This window comes from Pituophis catenifer, unplaced genomic scaffold, assembly GCF_029215685.1.
Source record: "Pituophis catenifer annectens isolate HBS135680 unplaced genomic scaffold, rPitCat1.0.hap2 SCAF_3, whole genome shotgun sequence".
Lineage (NCBI taxonomy): Eukaryota > Metazoa > Chordata > Lepidosauria > Squamata > Colubridae > Pituophis > Pituophis catenifer.
Window position 1 is genome coordinate 100,799,140 of NW_027256883.1, and position 25,492 is coordinate 100,824,631.

A 25,492-nucleotide genomic window follows, 5' to 3' on the forward strand; every position below is an offset into this window, starting at 1 on the left:
CTGAGTTACGCCATTTTAAAATGATGTTAAGGTTTTGTTTTACCTTGTATAACCTGATTATATAATTTAGTTGACATTTAAGAACATGAGAAAGGAAGTGTGTAATTCCTGTTTTTTTTTAGAGGATGTTTGTTTTGTTCCTGGGTTAACTTGCCCTTATTAATTAAAGGAAGTACGCCATTGATGTTTTTGAGGGGTATTTCTGTTGGGAATTGGGGAATTTCCAGGGTGGATTATGTACTGCATATGTTATATAAGGTGTTATGTAAGATATGAAACTGATTCCCAAGGTACTTTATTGACGTGTATTCTGATATTCCTGAAGACTATAAAAACTCGTGTAAATTGTTTTATTTCCGTCTTTCTCTACTTTAGAGAGAAAGGCCCTTTGCAAAGAATAAACTTTGTTCCAGGATTATTTTGGTCTTTGTCTCTTTAAAACAATAATGGGATTTACCTGTCGACCACAATGTTTTATATTTTCAGTACAGTTTGACATAATTCTTGCTGTGCCTCTTCCCCCACCCCAAAAAAATACCCCGACAATTTGATTTTGGATACCACTGTCCATCTCTACATTCTGATATTCTTTTTGGAATATGAGGCAAACTACTTTTACAGTTATATACCATGTGTTATGCTTTATCCGGGTACTAAATTTTTAGATTACCACGATGCATTTAATAAAAGCCAAACAATTTTTCCTAGTTCTTATTCCAGCCATTTATTTCTCTTGCCCTGCACATGTAGTGTTGGGAAATACAGTGCATAGAACATGTACCAGTTTGTTTTCTTTGATTTCCAGACTTTATTGGTCTATGTCTTCCTTATCGGTGTTTCCCACAGTTAAGGCGAAAAGGTCATAAAAAATCCCAACTAAACGTAGTATCCTGATTTCCCTGTTTGTTAATCTACCTGACCATAAACTAGGCAAATGTCTCTTTTGTTTATGGGTATGCACATCATTCCTTTGGACCTATCAGGCAAGAGATCCTTATCTGGCCATCCTGCCACAATTACAAGCAAGAGTAGCATAAGAACATAAATCATAAGAATATGAAAAACTACAGTGATAGCCCAAGCCTTGTGTTATCCTGCATGGACAGTCACTTGTCTTAAATGGTATAGGGCACGGGTGCCAAACTCAATCACATCACGTGATGTATCATGACTCTTTTGCCTTTGTGGAGCCGAGGTGGGCGTGGCCTGTGTGTGATGCATCCGGCCTGCAAGCCGCCAGTTTGGCACTATAGGATACTATAGGATAATATAATTGATATTATAGGGTCTCCTGCTGGAGCAGGGGTTTAGACTAGAAGACCTCCAAGATTCCTTCCAGCTCTATTCTAATTGATCAATAAAGTGAGAACTTGATATCTATGAGAAGGCCATCCCAATTTGCCTTCCCAGTGGCTGGATGGCTGAATGTTTAACCATCCTTACTAACAAATATAGATAAACAAAACCTAGCTTAGATGAAGTTGGCTAGCCCCTTTTAAGGCTATTTGCTGATGGCTTTAGCCACATTTTATGTTACCAGATTTCATTGTCTATGCACAGTATGTGACAAACTATGCACAGTATGTGACGATGTATTTGAGCCTCTCCCTTGCCAGCCAAACTTAGTAGAAGAACCTGGGAAGCAGAAAGAAAAAGGAAGGGTTTTACCTAATTGGTGGGGGAGGGGGGAATCCACCCTTTGCCTTTCAAATTTTGCAGTGTCCGTACTTCATGTTTGCAAGCACATCTTTGGGTGATTTTTGTTCTGGCGGGGTGCTGAGTTGGCTCAAATTGACCTGGACGACTTGTTCTGAGTCCACCTGGCCATGCCCAACAGGCAATCCCCTGGTCACACCCAAATGTTTGCGTCCACCTGGCCATGCCCACCCAGCCGCCCCAAGTCAGCCACCCCAAGTCAGCTGTGCTGAGCCGGCTGCGTCTAATCCTTCACATTGACCTGGTCACACCCACCCATGCCCACCTAGTGGCACTCATATGGCCACGCCCACCTGGCTGCTGTCAGTCGTCCCATTCCCCCTGGAGACAGATCTCAAGAATAGTCATCCATATTCAGTTATCTTCAGAGCAGAGTACATGATAACAGCCAAAATCTCTCAAGGGATCTCTGCCAACCCCCCTTATTTTCCTTCCTTTCCTTTTTATCTTTTCCTTTCCTTTTATTTTTGCTTATTACTCCTTATAATGCAGATAATTTTATGCTTTGTTTGAACCGCGGTGATCAAACAGTAAGTTTAAATCCAAGTGCCAATCTTATAAGTAGGCAAAGTGGCCCACAGACTAGATTAAGTTGGACAGCTCCAATTAAATTTTATCCAGGTATGTATGTTTTACACCAACAATAGAAGCTGCAAAAAACATTTTCCCTGCCATCCCCTCATATTTTGGCACAGATTTTGCATGTCTGATCAGAAAATCAGACTTAACTGTTGGATTCTTTTTGAGGTAAACATACACAAGTCCTGAGAAATAACTTGGCCTTTAATTGCCACATGAGTCAAAAAACAACTATGCAGAGAACAAGAGGGATGGGATCTTTTTACTATTTTGGGGGCACGTGTGCTGTAGCTTTAGGTTTTTCTCTTCTTCCAAATTATTAGTTGAGTGGGAAGAAAAAGGTTCAGTCTGAATGGTGAGAGGAAGAATTAGCCTTTCTCACTGAGGAAGAGAATATACCATACCAAACCATACTACGTTAATCAAGCAACTTCAGACTTAGTGACAAATTATGTGACAAAATAGCTTGTAACTGCCGTGTTTCTCCAAAAAGATGATATACCCTGAAAAGCAGCACACTATCACGTTTTTGAGTGCATGTGATCAAATTAAGCCCCACCTACAAAATTAGCCCCAGATGCAGGGGGTGGGGTGAGGTACACAGGTAAAAAATAAGCTAGGGTGGAGATGAGAGGTGGTGGAGCTGCCCTACTTACCAGACCTCGCACACCCTGCCTCACCTTTTTCTGCAGCCGCTTGCCACCACTTGCACCCATCGCCCTGGCCTCGGTTTTGCCTTCAGATGCCTGTTGGCATCTGATATCTGCAGCTGATAACAGAGGTCCAGATCAGTCCAGAGCTCTTATTATCGGCTGCAGAGAGCTTTTCAGAAGGTATCTGCAGTCGATAACAGAGCTCCAGATCGATCCGGAGCTCTGTTATCAGCTGTGGATGCTTTCCGGCAAGGATCTGAAGGTGAAACAGAGGCCGGGGCAATACGTGCAAGTGGCGGCAAGTGGCTGCAGAAGAAGTGGGCCAGCAGCGGGCTCCTGCTGGGCAGGGCTGTTGGTGCTACCACTGCGAGGTGAGTCAATAATTAGAACCCTCCAAAAAGAAGGCCTGGCCGTTTTTCCGGGGGTCAAAAGAAAATAAGACCCGGCATTCTTTTTGGAGAAACACAGTACTATTTTTTGTCAATAGAACTGAAAGTATTGGTGAACATTTCTCTTATGATCTGCTGTTCCTTAATCTGTCTTAATCTGCTCCAAAGTTGAGTAAATTCAGTGTGTGTCCAAATTGCCATGGCAAAGGGGGAGAAGAGCAAGTCCTACTGTAGTTTGATAATTAACACTGAAAGTAATATTACATAATTTCAAAACGAAAGAACCAAGTGGCAAAATAAAAATAGTAACAGCAAGAAAAAACAGAGATACATCATTTTCATTAAAGGAATACCATATAATCCACATAAAGCAATTTTGATAAAAGCAAGCATAACATATAAAAAATGTTTCTCTGATTTTGGGCAATTTGTCATGATGCAAGCATCCCCTTTTGTTAGAAAGAAAATAAAGTAACATACCCGTGGATTCTCCATGTTTAATTTCTTCAGCAGTCCGGTCTATGAGGACATAGAGTGACCATACCACACAAGTGATAGCAATGATATGGAAAGTTACAGAGCATATGATCTTTCTTTGCTCACTGCCTGTCATCTGCAGTTTCTCCCACTAAGAAGAAATCCAGAAAATAGAAGTATTCAGTTTTGTTGTCAAAGAATAAAGTGATATTTGCTGTCTAGTCAGAAACCTTTATTTTATTGAATTTGACCCTGATGGCAGATGATCAAGCAAGCACACACAGCTTACATATGGATATGATACACTGTTCTGTATTATGTTAAGTCCTTCATCAACCAACAGCATCTGAGGGCACTCTGGTAGCATGCGTTCTCTGTCATAATGCCTGTCATCTGCATTTCTTCAAAGATTTAAAAGACGCTAATTATAAGGTCTTGCCTCTCCGATCTTCCTAAGAAAGCAGGACTCTTGAAACTGCAATGGTTCCAAAAGGAGCTTTTATTGGAAGGTTTGTGATAACAAGAGATCTAGGCAAGAATTGAAACTTCTCATTTAAAACCAGCTATTTAAAACAATGCTAACCAAACCCCTCCCACACTACATCATTGCAGAGAAATAGAAACAGAGACTTCATATAAAGATTAATACAGTAATGCAAGAAACAGAAACAGAAACTTCATATACAGACCACTCCATTCTTCCCCCCTTACTCCCCCCAAAATGCCAGCATCCCTGTAGAAATATCTGGGACCTGGATGGCATGCCTTCTTATGGGACAGAGAGAATAAATCTCATTTATATTTTTTTCAACATAAAATATAAGAAGCTCTAATGCAAGTATGGCAAGAAATTAAGAAAAAAACATTATATGAAAATTCCTAGCTGGGTCTCAACGATGGAAGCAATGATTCATCCCAATACCTTAGATATAAGCAAAATGGCCAAATACAATTAAATTCTGGACAGGCAGGGGAATTTAAAAAAATAGGCAAGAATTGGAAGAACAGGGAATAAAAATAGACTGGTGGCCATATTTGCAATCAATATCACGATATTCAAAAGATAAAGATTAATATGGAATTGAAATACAGCCACAACAACTGGATAAAATATTAATTGGCCCGGATGAAAAATTAATAACCAAAATTTATAACTATTTACTAGAATTTGATAGAGCCGAAGACATAGTAAAGGGAACTATGATAGCCTGGGCAAAAAATGTTGGGCACAATATTGAATTAGAGGATTGGAAATACAAATTATAAACTAACTAGGTCGGCAAAATATAAAGAAAATCAATATAAAATGCTTTACCGTTGGTATTTGGCACCTTCTAGATTGGCAAAAATATATCCAAATTTAAATCCCAATTTTTGGAAATGTGGACAAAAGCAAGATACCTTCTTTCATACATGGTGGTTATGCTCCGAAACAAAAAAATATTGGATGAAAATACATAGTTGGATACAAGAAGTAAAAGGCTTCCAGATAGAATACTGTTCTAGGAATAATGAAAAGATAATACGAAAAAACCCCCAACATATATTATTCTACACATGATAACTGCAGCAAGATTGGCCTTTGCGCAATGTTGGAGAAGCTCAAATATACCCTCTGATGATTTAATAATTAGAAAGATATTGGATTGTGCCAAGATGGATCAAATGACACTTGAATTGAAAGGATTGATGGACTCGGATTTTTACGTAATATGGGAGAAATGGTATAATTGGATCGAAAATAGAAAAAAAGGAAAACAATAGAATGTAGATTTAATAAAAATATATAGAGTATAGATGAATACTAGCGTGATGATATGTAAATGGTCACAGTCATGCACAAGAGTTGAATAATGATTGTTTAATTGTAAAAATTCAATAAAATGGGGGGCAGAGGTCACCTATGAGGTCCCTCACTTGTGGGGTGCCCCAAGGGTCGGTCCTCTCGCCTCTCTTGTTCAACATATATATGAGGCCGCTTGGGAAGATCATCCATGGTTTTGGGGTGCGGTATCATCAGTACGCTGATGATACCCAGCTTTTTATATGCACCCCAAACCAGCCCAGTGATGCCCTTGACATGATGTCCCGCTGCCTGGAAGCGGTACGGACCTGGATGGGGAGGAACAGGCTCCGACTCAACCCCGCCAAGACTGAGTGGCTGTGGGTACCGGCATCTTGGTCTGATCGAGATATTCCGGTTGGCTCCGCACGCGTCGCAGACGCTCCTCCATGAGCTCCCGATCCCCGGCATCGTAAAAGCCGCCAGAATAGCCAAAAAACAGCTGTCTGGCGGCTTGGAAACTTTCTCCCCGGGCAAAGGGGAGAGAGAAGAGCCGACAGGTGAAGGTAGAGCTCCCCAAGTGCCCTAGGAAAAGTTCTGGGGCGCGAAGGGTGAAAGCTCCCTAGAAGCCTGTCAATCTGCTCAGGACCTGGGACGACTCTGCTATTTAGCGGAGCAAGACGCCGCGACCAATTCTGCCAATAACAAATGAAGGGATTTCCAACATCCTAAATTGCTACAGGCAGAACAAGCCAGGAGAAGTCAGACTGCAAGTATCTAAACTTAACTCCAATGTTTCTTACCTCCTTTGGAAATAACAATTTAGCAAATTTGTAACAATATGGCGATTGAGGCTTGAAAGGGCGTGGAAAGTGAAAGTTAAAGGAAAGTTTCGTTTCGCTGGTAGCCTCTTGCTTGAAAGAACTTTTGTACTGAGAGAAGGAGGATTTTATGATACTAATTTAAGACTGGGAAAATTTTTGACTTTGTTGAACTCTTCTTTTTGGCTTCTGATTAAAATACAAAAATTAACTTAAACTGAAAAATGGCCTCAAAACCTGTAAAGACTGTTCCTATTAAAGGAACTGGGAGTGCCGGAAGCTCTCCAGCCCACACTTCTAGAATGCAAGCCTCTGTTCCCCCAACAGATCCACAGATTTTAACGTTTGAAATGATACAAGAAGCCCTAAAAGCTACACAGGATAAAATTGCTACTGTGATTAATCAAAAAATTAATGAAACTAATGAAAAAATACAGTCTGTTCCAGATGAGATTGCAGTTCGGAATCAGGAAATTAAGGATGATATAATACTGGCATTTAAAGGTTTGGCAGGTCACAATGAAATTTTGGATGATAAAGTTGAAGAAATTAAGCAATCTACAGAAATTTTGGATAATAAATTAGGAGAGACTCAGAATAAAATTGAAAGGGCTGAAGCTGATGTAACAGTGATTCAATACAGAGATATGGAATTTGCTCTAAGAATAAGAGGGGTGAAGGAGAACAAACAAGAGAATTTGAAAGAGATGATGTCAGAGGCATTGGCACAGATGTTGGGGGAGCAGAAAGTGGAGTTAGGCTGGCAGATTGACAAGATATATCGTGTCAATTCGTGGGTGGCTAGACAGAAAAATTTACCAAGAGACATTGTAATATATTTTACCACAAGGAGACTACGCAATGAAATTTTACAGGCTACCTTTAAAAATAAGCTTCAAGTGGAAGGCCAGGAGGTGATGACAATGAAAGAAATCCCCCCCCAAATGTTGAGAGCCAGAAGGGAGTATGCTTTTCTGGTGGATGAACTGAGAAAACGCCAAATACAGTATAGCTGGGAAGTGCCAGCCGGCCTAGTGGTGAACTATTCGGGTGAGAGATATTGGCTTAATACAGTATGGAAAGCAAGAGATTTTTATGCCAATGTGTTAAAGGCTGGACCACCAAAATCACCAGAAGTTAAAAGAAAGAAGGAAGTAATGGAAGGAGAAAGAGAAGAGCTGATGACAATAGTTCAGGGGAGAGCCTCGACCAGTCAAGAAGATTTGCTACAAATTCAGATTGCTGTTCAAGATTTGGAATTAATTGATATATCAGAAGAACCAAAGGATCAAAGACAGACCAGAGCAGCAACAGCTAAACGTAAGGAAGAATTAAGACTGCAACAACTCCAGATGGCAACTCAAGGAATTACAAAAACAGAAGCAGTGGGAGGAGCCAGACCTAAAGGTCAAATGAGGCAAGATCATCAGCGAATGCTCCAAATGCTTCAGAGGCCCAAAGATGGGAACTAGATTTCTAACTTGGAATGTCAATGGTTTGAATTCTCCACAGAAGAGGAGGAAAATATTTCATTATCTTAAACAATTTAAAAATGATGTAATTTGTTTACAAGAGACTCATATTAGGATACAAGATCAAAAATATTTAACAAACACAAGACTAGGAACACATTATGTAGCGGCAGCACCAGAAAAGAAAAACGGTATAGTTATATATTTGAAGAGAGACTTAATAATCAAGGAAGATTTTTAGCGATTGAACTTTTAATAAAAGGAGAAAAATTACTTTTAATTGGAGTATATGCCCTGAACCAACAACAGGAAAAGTTTTATAATCTTTTACACTCAAAGTTGACACAATGGGGATACAAAACTTGTATCCTACTGGGTGATTGGAATGGTGTTTTAGATGTTAAAAAGGACAAGAAGGGACCTAAGCAAAATGTTTTAACAAGAGCAAGATTGCCCAAATCGTTTTTGAAGATGATGGATGATTGGGAGTTGAGGGATATTTGGCGTGAAAGAAACCCAGAAGAAAAAGACTTTACTTTCTTTTCGGATAGACATCAATCCTTTTCAAGGATTGATTTTATACTAATTACTAACGACCTCTTTTCTAGGGTGAAGAGTACGAAGATTTGTTCGAGAACATTGACAGACCATAGTCCAGTCTGGATGGAACTGGAGTATGGAAAGGGGCTTAGAAGGTCCTGGAGGTTAAATGATAATTTGTTTAGATATGAAGAAAATGTAAGAGTGTAAAAAAATTTTTTGTTATGAATATGCAAAAGGGTACATCTATGGAAATAGTGTGGGATGCAAGTAAAGCATATATGCGAGGTATTTTGATATATTTGAATAATAAATATAAAAAGAAACGGGGAAAAAGAAAGGAATTAGAAGAAGAGATTAAAAAACAAGAAAGAGCTTTGATAGTTAATCCAACAGATAAGAAAATTAAAGAGGCAATTAATTTACTGAAAGGTCAATTTAATATGTTAATAGCAGATCAAGTGGCAACTAATTTAAAATATGCTAAACATAATACTTTTTGTAATGCTAATAAACCTGGCAGGTGGTTAGCATATTTGTTAAGGAAAAAGCAGAAATCAAGGACTATAGAGAAAATAAAATACAAGGGTAAAGTGGTTTATGAACAAGAATTGATTAAAAAATCTTTTTTAGAGTTCTACTCAAAGCTGTATACTGGTGATAAAATTCAAGACACAGATATAGATAGATATTTGCAGAAAGAGAACATTTATACGACTTCAAAAGAGCAGAGGAATAGTTTAAATCAATTGATAACTTCCGAGGAAATTCTGTTTGCAATTAAGCAGTTGAAAGTGGGTAAAGCTCCTGGGACAGACGGTTTGACAGCTGTTTATTATAAAAGTTTACAGGAGGAAATGGTGGAACCACTGAAGGAATTATTTAACAATATACAACAGGGAGGAGAGGTACCTCCAACTTGGAAGATAGCTTTTATTTCTTTGATCCCAAAAGAGGGTCAAGATCATACAGATCCAAAAAACTATAGGCCAATTTCACTTTTAAATACAGATTACAAGATTTTTGCTAAAATATTAGCAAATAGATTAATGACAGTTATGCAGCAAATGATTCACCATGATCAAACTGGTTTTATAAATGGTAGACAAATGAAAAGCAATGTAAGGCAAATTGTCAACTTACTAGAGTATTTGGGGAGGAACAACCAGGTCCCCGCAGTGCTAGTATTTTTGGATACTGAGAAAGCCTTTGATAGATTGAATTGGCATTTTTTATTGAAATTAACAGAAAGGATGCAACTTGGAGAATATTTTATACAATCTATTAAGGCAATATAACAGAAACAAACAGCGCAAATAATAATTAATGGTGGTTTAACAGATATTTTTAATATAGAAAAAGGAACAAGGTAAGGTTGTCCCTTGTCTCCATTATTGTTTATTTTGATGCTGGAAATCTTACTGAGTAAAATACGTGGGACAGATACAATAAAGGGAATTAAAATTAGACAGTATGAGTATAAGCTACGAGCATTTGCGGATGACCTGGTTGTTACCCTAGCCCAACCAGCACAATCGATTACAGCCTTGATGGATATAATTAATCTATATGGACAAGTATCTGGTTTTAAAATAAATACAGCCAAAACAAAGATAATAGCTTAAAATATGACTAGAAGCCAAAGAGAAGAGATAGAAAGGGTAACAGGATTTGAGATAGTAAAGAAGGTTAAATATTTAGGGGTCTATATTATGACTACAAATATGAAACTATATCAGCATAATTATGAACCGTTGTGGCAAAAAATACAGAAAGAGATGGAAAACTGGAGAAAATTACAACTGTCTTTGCTGGGAAGGATAGCTGCAGTAAAAATGAATGTTTTACCAAGGTTTTTATTTCTTATTCAAATAAGAATAAGAATAAGAGCCTTGGTAGTACAGGGGTTTAAGGCACCCTGTTATTAAGCTGGTTATTAAGACCAGCTGCCTGCAATTACTGCAGGGTTCGAATCTCGCCAAGGCTCAAGGTTGACTCAGCCTTCCATCCTTTCTAAGGTAGGTAAATTGAGGACCCAGTTGTGGGGGCAATAAGCTGACTTTGTATAAATATACAAAAGGATGAAGGCTATTGCTGAGGACATTGTAAGCTGCCCTGAGTCTTCGGAGAAGGGCGGCATATAAATCAAATTAAAAAAAAAAAAAAGAATAATTTTATTTCTATACCACCCTTCTCCCGAAGGACTCAGGGCGGTGTACAGCCTTTTAAAAACACAAGACAACATCAGTTAAAATAATTTAAAATTATTAAATGAATTCGGCTCAATTTAAAACCCCAGGAATTTAAAACCCAATTTAAAATTGTTATGTTGATAGCCCAGCCTGGCGGAACAACAGGGTTTGTTGTTCCACCATTGTTGTTTATCATTCATAAAATGATACCTATACTTAAAAAAGATGAAAACTTGAAGGAATGGCAGAAGGGCATAAATAAGTTTGTTTGGGCAGGGAAGAAATTGCGAGTAAATCAAAAGATAATGCAAGATACACGAGAAAGAGGAGGTCTTAAAATGCCCAATTTAAGATTGTATTACGAAGCCGCTGCCCTCTCAGCAATTACTGACTGGATAAATTTAACAGAGGAAAGGATATTAAATATTGAAGGATATGGTCTGGTCTACGGCTGGCATGCTTATTTATTGTATGATAAGAAAGTAGATAAGACTTTTAAAAGTCATATATTTAGGAATGCTTTATTGCGTGTCTGGAAAAAGTATCAATACAAATTAAACGATAAGTTACCAATATGGACAGTACCCAGACACGCGATAGAGAATATAAATGTGGAGCAGAAACAAGATAGGATTACATACAAGGAACTCCTCTATAAAGAAGGAGTGAGATTACAATTAAAATCTATGGAACAATTAAGAGAGGAAGGAATAATTAGAACTTGGTTTCAATATGGACTGCTGCAGGCCAGATGGAGAGAAGATCAAAAACCTGGTATTTTGCAACAGGATGAGAATTTGATAAAACAAATAAGAGACAAAAGTCAAATGCATATAAAAAGGTTGTACAAAGCATTAGTGGAAATAGATTCAGAAACAGAGCTAGTCAAGGATTGTATGATAAAGTGGGCACAAAATATAGGAGAATCAATAATGATGGAAACATGGGAAAAGATATGGGTTAGAAATGTAAGATTTACACAAGCCCAAAAATTTAAGAGAGAACTTTTATAAAATGTTTTATAGATGGCATTTAGATCAAAAAAAACTAGCCTGTATGTATCCAAATTTAAAACCTAAATGTTGGCGATGTGAGTGAAGATGCTATGTATTTTCATATATGGTGGACATGTAAAAAAATTAAGGCTTTTTGGATAAAAATATGGTGGATTATTCAAAATATTTTAAAGAAAAAAATTAAATTTACACCACAGGTTTTTTTTTGTTGGGAATAGTTACGGATTGTACTGTAATAGAGACTAAGTTGGTTTTAAATTTAATAACAGCAGCCAGGTTACTGGTGGCACAGTATTGGAAGAAGGAAGATGCACCTACTATTGAGGAATGGACATTAAAAGTTGCGCCTCTGGCAGAGATGGCAAAAATTTCATCATACCTCAAAGACCACTCAAACGAAAGATATATATCGGAATGGAAAAGATGGATTGACTATATTCAAAACAAATATCAGACTAAGAAGTTTCATATAGCTTATGAATGAAACATTCTTAATTTTTTAGTTTATGTTTATAGTGTTTCGAATTATAAGGAGTTAAAGACCTAGGGAGAATTTGAAGTCAACAAATTGTTAGCATATTTTAGTTTTATGTTTGTGAATGCTATACCCTGTGCTTGTTCTGGGAAGTCTAGGGAGGGGGATGGGGGGAAGGGGGAGAGGGAAAGGGTGGATGGGTGGGCAAGGGGGGTGGGAGGGGGAGGGGGGAGAAAATGTTTGTATCTTTTATAAAACTTTTCAATAAAAAAAAAGAGATATTCCATCATTGACCATCAGGGGTGAGGTGTTACCCCCTATGGATAGGGCTCGCAACTTGGGTGTCCTCCTGGATTCACGGTTGTCTCTGGAAGATCATGTAACGACCGTGACCATGGGGGCATTTGCCCAGGTCCGCCTTGTGCGCCAGTTGCGCCCTTACTTGGACCAAGATGCCCTACGCACCGTTACTCATGCGCTGGTCACCTCCAGGCTTGACTACTGCAACGCTCTCTACCTAGGGCTGCCCTTGAAAACCACTCAAAGGCTTCAGCTGGTGCAGAATGCAGCCGTGCGGGTTGTGATGGGAGCATCCAGACACTCCCATGTTACACCCCTCCTGCGCGACTTGCATTGGTTACCGGTTGCCCTTCGGGTAAGGTTTAAAGTGCTGGTTATTACCTACAAAGCCCTTCATGGCCTAGGCCCGGGATATTTGTCGGACCCCCTGCAGCCAGCGACAATTCCCAATCGCCCGGTGCGTTCCCACAGACAGAGCCTCCTCAGGGTGCCGTCAGCCAGACAGTGTCAGCTGGCGACCCCCAGAGGGAGAGCTTTCTCTGTGGGCACACCCACCCTCTGGAACCAACTTCCTTTGGAGCTCCGGATGGCCCCTGACCTTCGCTTGTTCTGCCGCGATTTGAAGACCTGGTTGTTCCGCAGCCTGGACTGATGGGGGGGTTTCTTAATGAATTTTAAATTGTTTTAAATTGGAATTTTAATTTTATATTGTCTTTTAATGAGGAACTGTGCATCTTCACCATTGTGAGCCGTCCTGAGTCCTTGGAGATAGGGCAGCATATAAATTGCATTATAAATAAATTAATAAATAAATTGCATTATAAAAATAATTTTTTTAAAAAATAAATATCTGGGAGCTGACATGCCAACCCCCCCCCCCCCGAAAAACAGGAAGTCCACCTGAAAGAAAACAAAAGAGGGAAGGGGAGACAAAGGAAACATAAAATCAACTAAATTTGTCAGGGTACAATTGATGAAATATACGTACTAATTTAGGGGCATGCACATGTTTTTTGTGAACTCATTCATTGTGTGAGAAGGGGAGGTGTTTCCAAGCCACCAGGTACTGAGTGGTCCCGTGGAATTTCCTAGAGTCAAGAATTTCCTGAACCTCAAAATGTTGTTCACCCTCTACCATAATAGAGGGCACAACAGGGGTAATAGCCGGACGAAGATCAGAGGTGACTTCAGGCTTCAATAAGCTACAATGGAAAACGGGGTGGACTTGCCGTAATGACTTAGGGAGTTGTAATTCCACCGTGACAGTGTTAATAAGATGAATGATGGGAAAAGGGCCAATATATTTAGGACCCAACTTTTTAGACTGCTGCAAAGATTTTAGAAACTTGGTGGAAAGGTAAACTTTCTTCCCCACTTTATAAGGTTTAGGTTCAGTTTCTTTGTCTGCTTGTGCTTTATAGGCAGCCTTGGCTTCATTCAAGGCTTTGTGGACCACTGGCCAAATGATCCACTGTTTCAAGGAGGGTATATCTGGTTCATGTGAGGGTAACTCAGGCATAGCATTAAATTTTTGCCTGTGGCCACTCTGAAAGGGGTAAAACCTGTGCCAGTGTGAACTGCTTTATTATAGGCTACTTTTGCAAAAGGCAGTATTTCGGTCCAGTTGTCCTGCTGGTAATTAATAAAATACTGCAGATATTGTTCCAGAACTGAGTTCGTTCATTCTGTGGTCCCATTTGTCTGTGGATGATGACTAGAACTAAGTCCCTGCTCGCTCTCAAGTAGATTCCAAAACGCTTTCCAGAACTTGGACGTGAATTGGACCCCCCTGTACGAAATAATACGCTGTGGGGTCCCATGCAAGCAGTAAATGTGGACCAAAAACAGTTTAGCCAAGGCTTTAGCTGTAGGTATCTTTTGGCATGGGATGAAATGAGCCTGTTTTGAGAAAAGATCTGTGACAACCCAGATCACTGTATTTCCAGAACTCTCGGGCAATTCAACAATGAAATCCATGGATAACTCTCGCCATGGTCCTGAAGGGTCGGCCACCAGGTGCAGTAGACCAGGGGTTTTCCCCTGCCTGCATTTAGCGGCAGCGCAAATTGGGCAGTTTGCTACATAACTTTCTATGTCCTTTTTTTAATATTTATTTATTTATTTATTTATTTATTTAATTAAATTTCTATACCACCCTTCTCCAATAGGACTCAGGGCGGTGCACAGCCTAAGTAAAAACAAAGCATACAAAATTTAAAAACAGTATTAAAATAATTAAATATTTTGGCCGTAATTAAAACAACCCAATTTAAAATCAATTTAAAATTTAGCTCAAGCCAGCCCAGCTAGTTGAAATAAATAAGTTTTCAGGGCCCGACGAAAAATCCGGAGGTCTGTTATTATCCGTAACTCTGGGGGAAGGTTGTTCCAGAGGGTGGGCGCCGTCACAGAGAAGGCTCTCCCCCTGGGGGTCGCCCGCCGACATTGTCTGGCAGACGGCACCCTGAGGAGGCCCACTCTGTGCGAGCATACTGGCTGGTGGGAGGCTATTGGTGGCAGAAGGCGGTCTCGTAAATACCCCGGCCCTAAGCCATGGAGCGCTTTAAAGGTGGTCACCAACACCTTGAAGCGCACCCAGAAGACCACCGGGAGCCAGTGCAGCTCGCGCAGGAGAGGTGTCACATGGGAGCGCCTCGTCGCCCCCATAATCCCCCGCGCGGCCGCGTTCTGGACCAGCTGGAGCCTCCGGGTGCACCCCAGGGGGAGCCCCATGTAGAGAGCATTGCAGTAGTCCAGGCGGGAAGTGACTAGTGCCTGAGTGACTGTGCGTAGAGAGTCCCGATCTAGAAAGGGGCGCAACTGGCGTATCAGGCGAACCTGATAAAAAGCCCCCCTGGCCACGGCCGTCAAATGATCTTCTAGAGACAGCCGTGCGTCCAGGAGGACGCCCAAGTTGCGAGCCCTCTCCGTGGGGGTGAGTAATTTGCCCCCAATAGCCAGCGATGGCGTCAGCTGGCTATATCGGGACGCTGGAAGCCACAGCCACTCGGTCTTGGAGGGGTTGAGTCGGAGCCTGTTTCTCCCCATCCAGGCCCGCACGGCCTCCAGGCACTGGGACATCACTTCAAGGGCATCGTTGGGGTGGCCTGGGGTGGAGATGTACAGCTGGGTGTCATCAGCGTACTGATGGAACTCCACCCCGAAGCCACGGATGATCTCACCCAGCGGCTTTACATAAATGTTGAACAGAAGGGGCGAGAGGACCGACCCTTGCGGCACCCCACAAGCAAGATGCCTCGGGGTCGACCGCTGCCCCCTGTCAACACGGATTGCGACCGGTCAGAGAGGTAGGAGGAGAACCACCGCAGAACGGTGCCCCCCACCCCCAACCCCGTCAACCGGTGCAACATGATACCATGGTCGATGGTATCAAAAGCCGCTGAGAGGTCTAACAGGACCAGGATAGAGGAGCAACCCCTATCCCGAGCCCTCCAGAGATCATCCACCAACGCGACCAATGCCGTTTCCGTGCTGTGCCCAGGCCAGAAGCCGGACTGGAGTGGGTCTAGATAGACAGTTTCATCCAGGTACCGGGGAAGCTGTTGCGCTACCACACTCTCAACAACCTTCGCAACGAAGCCAAGGTTGGAGACTGGACGATAGTTAGCCAAAACAGCCGGATCCAGAGAGGGCTTCTTGAGGAGGGGCCTCACAACCGCTTCTTTCAAAGCGGCCGGCAGGACCCCCTCGCCCAAAGAAGCGTTAACAATCTTCTGGAGCCAGCCTCGTGTCACCTCCCGGGAAGCCAGTACCAACCAGGAGGGACACGGGTCCAATAAACATGTGGTCGCGTTCAGCCGTCCCAGGACCCTGTCCATGTCCTCGGGAGCCACAGGATCGAACTCCCCCCAGATAACACTCTCAAGACCTGCCTCAGTCATCCCGTCCGGACATACCCAGTCAGAGGCCAGCCCTTCCCGAATCTGAGCAATTTTGTCATACAGATACTGCACAAAGTCCTCAGCTCGGCCCTGCAAGGGGTCATCCCGCGCTTCCAGATGGAGGAGGGAGCGGGTCACCCTAAACAGGGCGGCCGGGCGATTATCTGATGACGCGATAAGAGCGGCAAAATAGCTAGATTTCGCCACTTTTATCGCCACTAGGTAGGTCTTAATATGAGACCTCACCAGTGTTCGGTCGGATTCGGAGCGGCTGGTCCTCCAACTACTCTCCAGGCGTCTTTTCCGGCGCTTCATCTCCCTAAGCTCCTCGGAGAACCAAGGAGCTAGGTGAGTTCGGTGCCGGGTCAGAGGCCGCAAAGGCACAACACGGTCCAAGGCTCCGGCAGCCGCACTATCCCAGGCGGCCACCAGATCCTCAGCCGAGTCATGAGCCAGAGTCTCAGGAAATGGCCCAAGCTCCATCTGGAACCTATCAGGGTCCATCAGGCGCCTGGGGCGGAACCACCTGGTCGGTCCCGCCTCCCTGCAGCGGGGTGCAGCGGTTAGAAAGTCCAGTCGAAGGAGCGAGTGGTCAGACCATGACAAGGGTTCGATGACTATATCCCCTGTATCAAGGCCACTCGACCACTGACCAGAGACAAAAACTAAGTCCAGAGTGTGTCCACCCATGAGTGGGGTCATAAATTAACTGAGTAAGGTCCATGGCCGTCATGGAAGCCATGAACTCCCAAGCCACCTCAGACGTTTCGCCGACAGATGGCAGGTTGAAATCCCCCATGACTAAAAGTCTGGGGGTACCAACCGCCACCTCAGCTATGACGTTGAGCAGCTCGAGCAGGGCTGTTGCCACGCGGCAGAGAGCCAGGTACGTGATCAACAAGCCCATCTGTACTCCACGACCCCACCTCACAAAAAGAGACTCACATCCGGCTATCTGTGGAACAGTGGTCTCACCAATGATTTGTGGCAACTTTAGAAATGCAAATTAGAAATAAATAACAATCTAGCAATGCAGAATTCACATAATATGTGCATATATTTATTAATATACCTTAAAGCTATCATGAAAGGCTAATTGTAAGAGTCAAAGCTCTATTAATCATAGTTAATATTCATCTGGTATGATTGTTTCTTATCAATCATAGTCTTGGAAAAAGAAGTTGTGAAAAAATAACTTCATTCATATGCAGAGAAATGATGACACATATAAATGATTTAGTAATTATCCTTTTTCATTCCTGCCTCAGGACATGAAATAAAAGATTTTCACTACAAGCAGAAAACTCTGACACTGAGAAAAACATTTTAGCTATTATAACTGTCTGTTAACAACTACTGTAAAAAACAGTGGGTGCTCTCTCTGTTGCTCTAGCAAGGGCTAGAAGATTATCTCTCAGATATTATCTACGCTAGGCAGAGGCTGGACCTGATGCCCAAATAGCTCCTTCCAATTTACAAACTGCTGCAACTGTGATGTGGCCAGTCATAAAATAGCTAGTACCCAGATTGCTGGGGGCAATATGCTGACTCTATAAAACTATAAAGTACTGTGAAGTGGTATATAAGTCTAAGTGCTATTGCTATTTATCGGAGGAAATAGATACAACTGCTCCCAAAACTCTGTTTACTTTTCCCCCAGTCACTGTCACCTCAGCTTGCTTCTTTCTTCCGGGCAGATGGTCACCTTTTCAAATGAACAGAGATAATTATTATCTCTCATTTATGCTTTTAAAAAAGAATATCCTTAGGACTCAAAAGCATTAGTTTAACACAGAGATCCTCTTAATGTTCTACTTTGCTTCACAATACAATGGTTTATTCTTTTTTAAATGTGAAGATTCACAACAGCACCTTCTTCTATTGTAATCCAAATTTTAAATGTATAAATAGCAGTAATCTGTGCTAAAGAGGAAATTCATGATTATATTTGACTCTCTAGTATCATTCCAGGACCTACTTTTCTGAAAGGTTTCAATTTGGTCTCCATGATGAATTCATATTTGCAGAGTTCACAGCAACGGGTGTCTGAGCTCTTGATCCACTGCTGCAGACAAGCTTGATGGACAAAATTAAGGCTTCCTGTACAATGACAGGGAGTAATTAATGGGCTCTCATCATCTCCTTCACAATGGCATATCCTATGACAAGAACATAGCAATTTATTAGGGGAAAGAAAAAAACTATGGTCTAAACTAGAAAAATGTCTTTTTGAAAAAAGGCACAATATCAAAGAATAATAAATTATCTGAGATCATATGTGACCATATTTCAGAGTCTGAAATAACTATTCAAGTAGACTAAAGTAAAATGTTGATTTCTTGCTTCTAATTATAAGACCAAAACAATCAAACAAAAATTTGTAAAAAAGAGAAAGGACAAAGAAGGACATTGCTATTAGCTTTTCAACAAGGCTAACGGGGCTTTACTTACTGCTGCACTTCATCAATGACAATTATGTGCTTAAGTTATGGAAAATTAGTTATTTTAAATCACTATTATAATCTATAATAACATGAAAATTGAATTTTCACATTTTAAAATGTTGATGGAAGTGTGTTTAAAATATTTTCCTTGGAATTTCTGGGATAATCATTTATAAACTTCCTGCCACTAAAAGCAACTAAAAAGCAGCAATCTCAGCTTGCTTTGCCCAAGACTTTTTGCACAAAATTCTGGCACAGGTTTTGTATAGCTATGATTCCATACTGAACCACAAATCCCCACGACCAGAAGTTTCAGAGGAAGTTCAATGGGTATTCAAAATTGTGGGATAGCACTTCTCATTATCGTATCAAATGTCCTTAATTACAGTACCCTGTTCCCCCCAAAATAAGACATTCCCTGATAATAAGCCCAATCAGGCTTTTGAGCACATGGCAATAAGGCCAAGCACTTATTTCAGGGTTCAAAAACATATAAGACAGGGTCTTATTTTTGTGGAAACACGAAAATTTGAGTAGTAACATTGTAGAAAATTCCGTGAGATGCATGGATGACCTCTGAAAGATTATGGGTACAAGGGAAGTCCTTTTCAGTGGAAACGTTTATATCAGTGCCACTCTCTTTCTCAAGAGCCCCAGAATTCTGGGAGATGATGCAGACAAGCAGGGTACCTGTTCTGGTTGAGTATTAACCTGAAACAGGAGAGGCTGTTTCCTGAGGCAGGTTCTGTTTTGGAAAAGAAAGAGATGTGCACAAAGATGAAAAGGCAATTATGCACTGAAGAGTGCTTGGAACCAGGGAAATTGAAATCTGTTTCAGGGACAAGCAACTCGGTTGTTCCAAGATGTGAAGCACTACATATTTCTCAGAGATAGGTATTTTAAAAAAGCTTGCAGGAAGAAAGAAAAAACTTCTTCATTCTAGATATCCTTTTTTCGTATACATACAATAAATGGAACATATGTAAGAAAATACATGATTAGCATGGCATTAGGAAAAAAAACCAAAATGCTTTGCACATTCAAAAAAGTTGACAAGTTCAGAAGAAAATAAAGCTCAGTGTGAACTGAAGTGAATGGTTGAGAAAATGAAGAGTAGAGCAAGTTACCATAGACCTGGGAGGGGACAGAGAAAGTGGTTTGTCATAAACCAACCTGCAGACATCTCCAGACACAGAAACAGGGGAAAGTGGAGGGAAATTTTCTGACAATTGAGAAGGGCAGTCTAGATCACTATCCTTTTCAGATGAGCAGAGTGGTGCCCGCAGTGCTGTAATTTTCAGCCTCACAGAATTGTCCTCAAAGACATCATCATCTCCCATATCATCTGAACAGAAACCTGTGCTCTCTACCATACCACTGGATGATTTCTCTGGCCGGAGACAGCTTGACTTGTTATCCAGTTCATGACTGCTTGATTTGGAACTATGAGAGAAAGAGAAAAGGTACTGCAACAAATCTTTACTCTGGGAGATTTCGTTGCTATACTTGTCCTCCAGGAGAGGAATACGTACAGCATTATGAGAATCAGTAGCCAGAGAAGTGCTTGAGTAATTGGTCGAGAGTGACCAGAAATATGAAAGTCTGTAATTGCTAACAGTGAAGGGTCTGAAGCTGAATGGCTTCTTCTCCTTATGACATATGTTAAGTCTTAAACACTGCTCTTGCATTTTGGTAAGTCTGCCTTCTGAACATGTTCTTTCCATGCAGCTATATCTGTCAATTGTATTCTGATCCATATCACTAAGAGACTTGGAGAATTTCAGAGCATGGCTGGATTTTTCATTCTTAGACTTGAGAGAACAGACACGTTCATGCCCATGGGAGTTTGCCTTGGAAGCCTGCACCGTATTCTGATAGATTACTGTCACAGTGGCCCCTGGAGTCAGAGCATTTTGGCAGACAAGATTTTTCAAGATAACAGCAGATTGTACTGGACTGGGATGCCAACATTCAGAACACACTGCACTGGAACTGCATGCAGAACAATGGAATAAAAGCACAAAAAAATTAAAAAGAGTACATACAATTTGTTGAAGAAATGACATTTTCAGCCAGTATGAAGAAGGCAAATAACATACAAAAGGCAGAATTAAATAGGCCAGTCAATATGGTGGCATAATCCATGTGCTACAATGCATTACATGCCAAGATCATTTAAACATGTGCATACAGCATAGCATGGCTGGACAGGATTTGTTGAACTCTGCCCTATGTGCAGAGGTGAAATTCACTTACCTTCCTTACTGGTTTGCAAATGTGCTCACGCGCGCTGTTGTCCGCGCATGTGCAAAGCCTTCTGCGCATGCACAGAGGCTTAAAATGTCGCAAAAAAAGCGACATCATGATGTCCGCGCAGGTGGGCAGAGCCTCTCACAGCCACTGCTACCAGTTCGCCCCAGCCGGATAGAACTGGCTGAATTTCACACCTGCCTATATGCTTTTTTCTAGTTATTATGGACTCTTGAGAAAAAAGACAAGCTTATGAGAATCAGTTCTCACCACCATAGAATATGCTCCATGCACCTCTGCCCCATTCCACCTCTATATTGGAAACCTGCACAATGTGCATTAAAGTAATGTATATGTAGTCATTTGGTTTATTTTTAATTCTTGTAATATCAAGTATTCCCTGACCAAAAACGTCTTATATTTGTTGATTTTTATGTATGCTTATAGTAATGTGTAAAATAAGTACACTTGAAACATGTTTCAAGCTCCAAATTCATTGTTCCAACTTTGTGAGAAATGTTCTGGTGATATTTCTCTCTATTTTGAGCTCAAAACACTTCTGCTATAGTTGGAACAGCTATGTAGAATCCAAAATGTTTTGTGGTGCAGTGATACAAGTGTTGGACTTAGATTGTGGAGATCCACATTCTAGTCCACTGTGGAAGTTTCCAAGGTGACCCTAGGTTAGGCACTCTCTCTCAGCTCATCTTACAGAGCTACTGTTATGGGAAAAACTAGTTATTGTACAAAAATATAATATTATGTTACCAACGATTTCTAATACATTTTAATATGGCAATTTGAAAACATAAGAGAAGTGGCTACTTATTGGAAGACCAACTGTTATTCGCCCTACAAGATTTCCTGGATCATCAGCGGTAAGATAGCATAACTTCGGACACGGTGACTATCATCAGTTTTAGTGCAATGACACAGTTAATATTTCACCTGCAAATGTCCTGATTGGTTGGTGTAGCAGATGCCTGAGAAAAACCACAAAGAGCAGGAAAAGAGTTGAGTTAGCAGGCTACAAAAACAATAACAAAAATACATTTTTGTATTTCATCAGTTAAGTTGATTTCATACCAGGGAATCTGTAGTTAGCCCTCCCAATTTCAGTAAAAACAAACTATTTCTCAAAAACATTTAAACTGGGGATGCTTATTTTGAACAGAATTCTGCCTGGGAGGCAAAGCAATGATCTGCAGAGGAAACAAGTTTGTGGGGTTTCCCTAGGCAGTTTTAAAGTCCTGAAATAGCCCCTCTGCTGATCTGCTTAAGCTTCCATATAATAATCATGCACAAAATACATCTTTGACAAGGAAACTACTTTTAACAACTTAAACCAATTTACCCTGCAGATTAGCTCCTTTGGACTCAGTTGATCTCTCATCTTACTTAAGAATTATATGAAATAATTAAGTAGGTTATCCAGGAACCAAAAAGTCATTTACAGGCAGATTTACCTCTCCACTTCAATGTACTTTAATTGCATTTTTTAATTTTTAGTACTTGAGTTTTTAAAAACTGTTAGCATCTTAGAACACTTATTCAAGTTAAATGCCCTCAACCATCTGCAACTTTTCTTTCTATTGCCTCTACAGGCTGCCACTTGTAACATGTGCTTGAATGTGTAAGTAAGGAACTCAGGTGACCTCACCACTGTAGTGGCAAGAGCATCACTAGAATGGTACATAACACAACAGAAATTGCAATCAGATTAAAATGAATCAGCCCATTTTCCTGTTTCTGAATGAAAATTGTCAGCAGCTAATTATCACTGCCTATATAATCCCACCCCCTCCCAATCAATCATGGACGGAAATACATGAATTGTTAATATGCATTACTCAAAAACTGTCTTACTGACTCAAAAATTTCATGTTATGAATTTTTACACATTCTATATTATTTTTGCATTAAATTATCATTTACTTAATTATCATTGAGGCAAAAGTGATTGCTTTATGTCTGGGAGCAAGAACTGCCACTCCTTATAAATAACTGTTGTTTAGAATAGGAGGAACACCTAGCAGAGTTATGAAAATTCCAACACTGGATTTCTGGACATGTATTGATTCTAAATTGACCCCAATCCAATGAAGCAACGTAGCTGGTGACAAGAACACAGTGGAACCAGCAGAGGAGCAGAACCAATCAAAAATAAAGAGGTCTATGTGGACAGATTAATATTTATATATGTAATATAGATATGTAAAAAATGGATATTTTTCAAGAATATTCTACAAGATAGCAAGTTAGATTTATAAAGTTTCCTGAGCAATAGAAAAAAATGAGAAGAAGCCATGTGCAACCTTGACTAGACTGCACAGTCTCTATTTCTCTAATCTTTGATGTTTCAGCACACATAACCTAGATACTCAAGTAAAAACTGGTCATAAACTAAACAATAAGAATACGGTAACTTCTAAAGGCACTTAATGTTTCTTTTTTTCTGTTAGCAATCAATAAAATCATATAAAAGGTGATTCATCATCATAAACTTTTGTAGTCTACACAGTTCTTTTTGTAACTGCTAAAAATTTAATATATCTATTTTCCTAACCCTCCATTCCCAAAAGAGCTCTTGCATACAAAAACAGGCTGAAAAACTCAGTCTTCACCTTCCAGTGATTTCACCACCATTCCCCCTGAGATTCTCAGAGGACAAAAAAATACAGAACTCCTGACAATAAATATACTGGTTATTACTGATCAACTATTAGCTGAGAGGTTTCAGGTTCCCCCCCTCCCCAATAATAGCTTAAATATTTTCAGAACTTCCACTTGCAATAGCTTCTTGAAGACTATAGAAAGTGTTTCTTTAAAAAGTCAAAACTGTTAGAGGAAAAATACAGGCAGTTCCATATGGAAACTTTGATCAAAAAGTTATGCTTCTCCAATTCTCTTCAGATAAAGCTGTGCTTCCTAATTGGAGAAAGAAATTACCATACCTGTTCTTTCCTCTTGGCTTTCTTCTTAGAAACTCTGGAAAAAGTAATATCTCGAGCTGGAATTACAGAGATTTGGTGCAATGGTATATTCATTACACCATAAATATAAGATTGGACCTCCTATATACCGACAATTCTTGATATGAGGTCCATTATCTATCTTTGCCAGGCCACACACCTAAAAATAATTAGAGCAGTAAAAAGTAGAAAATAATCAGAAAATGTATAGCTTCATGTATATTAGGTTATAGTAATACACATTAATAATAAACAAATGGAATATTTAGCAAAATGCTGCAATGTGGAATGTTCATATTCCAGTTTTGCCACTCTATACTACTCCTTTTCTCTATAGATTTTTATTCTTCTCCAGTACACCAAAGAACATCTTATATCCACTAAGAAGATTAGTTTTTTTACAGGCAGAGGCCTTAGTTGTTTCTTCCTTTGCAAAATAAGCATACTGGTACCTTTCGTTGTGCACAATGGTTTATATCAGGGGTTTGCAACCTTAAACACTCAAAGAGCCATTTGTACCAGTTTCCCATAGAAAACACCGGGAGCTACAAAACCTGGGTGGGCATGGCCAACTCAACATCACTCATTCCCACCCAGTCACATGACACCCCCCAGCCACGCCTACTCAGGTTTTGTGGATCCCCATGTCTTCTTTTCTGTGGGAAACAGGTATCTCTCTCTCTCTTTCTCTCTCTGTCTTTTTCTCATCCCTCTCTCTCTCTCCCTCTCTCTCTCTCTCTCTCTCTCTCCATCTCTCTCTCTCTTGTGTGTGTGTGTGTGTTCCCTCTTGAACCATTTCCAAAAACAGGCAAGGGTTGGTGGGGTTTTTTGCTGATATTGTTCTTTGGGTGCTTTTTACCATATGATTTAAATTAAGAGCCATTTCAGGTTCCCAGATAAATGAAACTCTTTCGTCCCCCTGCTGTAGCTCCCTGTCAGCTGAACCCACCACTGGCTGGCCCCGCCCCTCGCCCTCACCTCCCAGTCACTCCTTGCCTGGCCTGAGAAGGTAAGGGCGATGGTGGGGGATGGAGACTTGCTCCATATTCCAGAGCAGGAGCGAAGTGCCCCTGTACTTGCCTCATCTCGCGAATGCTTCTTCTGGCCCTTGCTGGTGTTGCGAGCACCTGTCGCCCAGGGAGACGCGTGACTTGCTCTCTGCCCCGAGAGACTGGCCTGGCCTGGCTGCAGCCGATGCTCCGCATCATAATGTGCTCCAGGAGGAGGAGTGGACACCATCTCCCCCATTGTGAAGCGCACTAAATTTAACTATGGTGCACAAGGCGTTGCAAGAGCAGCAGGCAGGCCATGGAGGCGAGAGCAGTGGCGTTAGCCACAGCCGGGCCACTTTCTAGGGCGGAGAGCAAGTCGTGTGTGTCCCTGCGCAACCGAGGTGCATGGAGCACCAACAAGGGCCAGAAGAAGTGCCCGTGAGATACAAGTACAGGGATGCTTCACACCCGCTCTGGAATATGGCGCTCTCCATCCCTTGCCATCACCCTTATCTTCTC

General features: G+C 40.9%; 1 protein-coding gene across 1 annotated transcript in view; it reads right to left on the reverse strand.

Moving 5' to 3' along the window:
* The window catches only part of LOC139313728 (E3 ubiquitin-protein ligase MARCHF8-like), a 79,542-nt gene that overhangs the window by 39,158 nt on the left and 14,892 nt on the right, over window positions 1-25,492 (reverse strand). The window contains exons 2-6 of the mRNA XM_070939168.1: window positions 23,964-24,141; window positions 21,958-21,992; window positions 19,933-20,202; window positions 18,294-18,474; window positions 3,818-3,965 (exon numbers count right to left, since the gene is read on the reverse strand). Of these exons, the coding sequence (XP_070795269.1) occupies window positions 3,818-3,965; window positions 18,294-18,474; window positions 19,933-20,202; window positions 21,958-21,992; window positions 23,964-24,056 (727 nt within the window). The 5' untranslated portion in view covers window positions 24,057-24,141. The remainder of the gene's footprint in view (window positions 1-3,817; window positions 3,966-18,293; window positions 18,475-19,932; window positions 20,203-21,957; window positions 21,993-23,963; window positions 24,142-25,492) is intronic.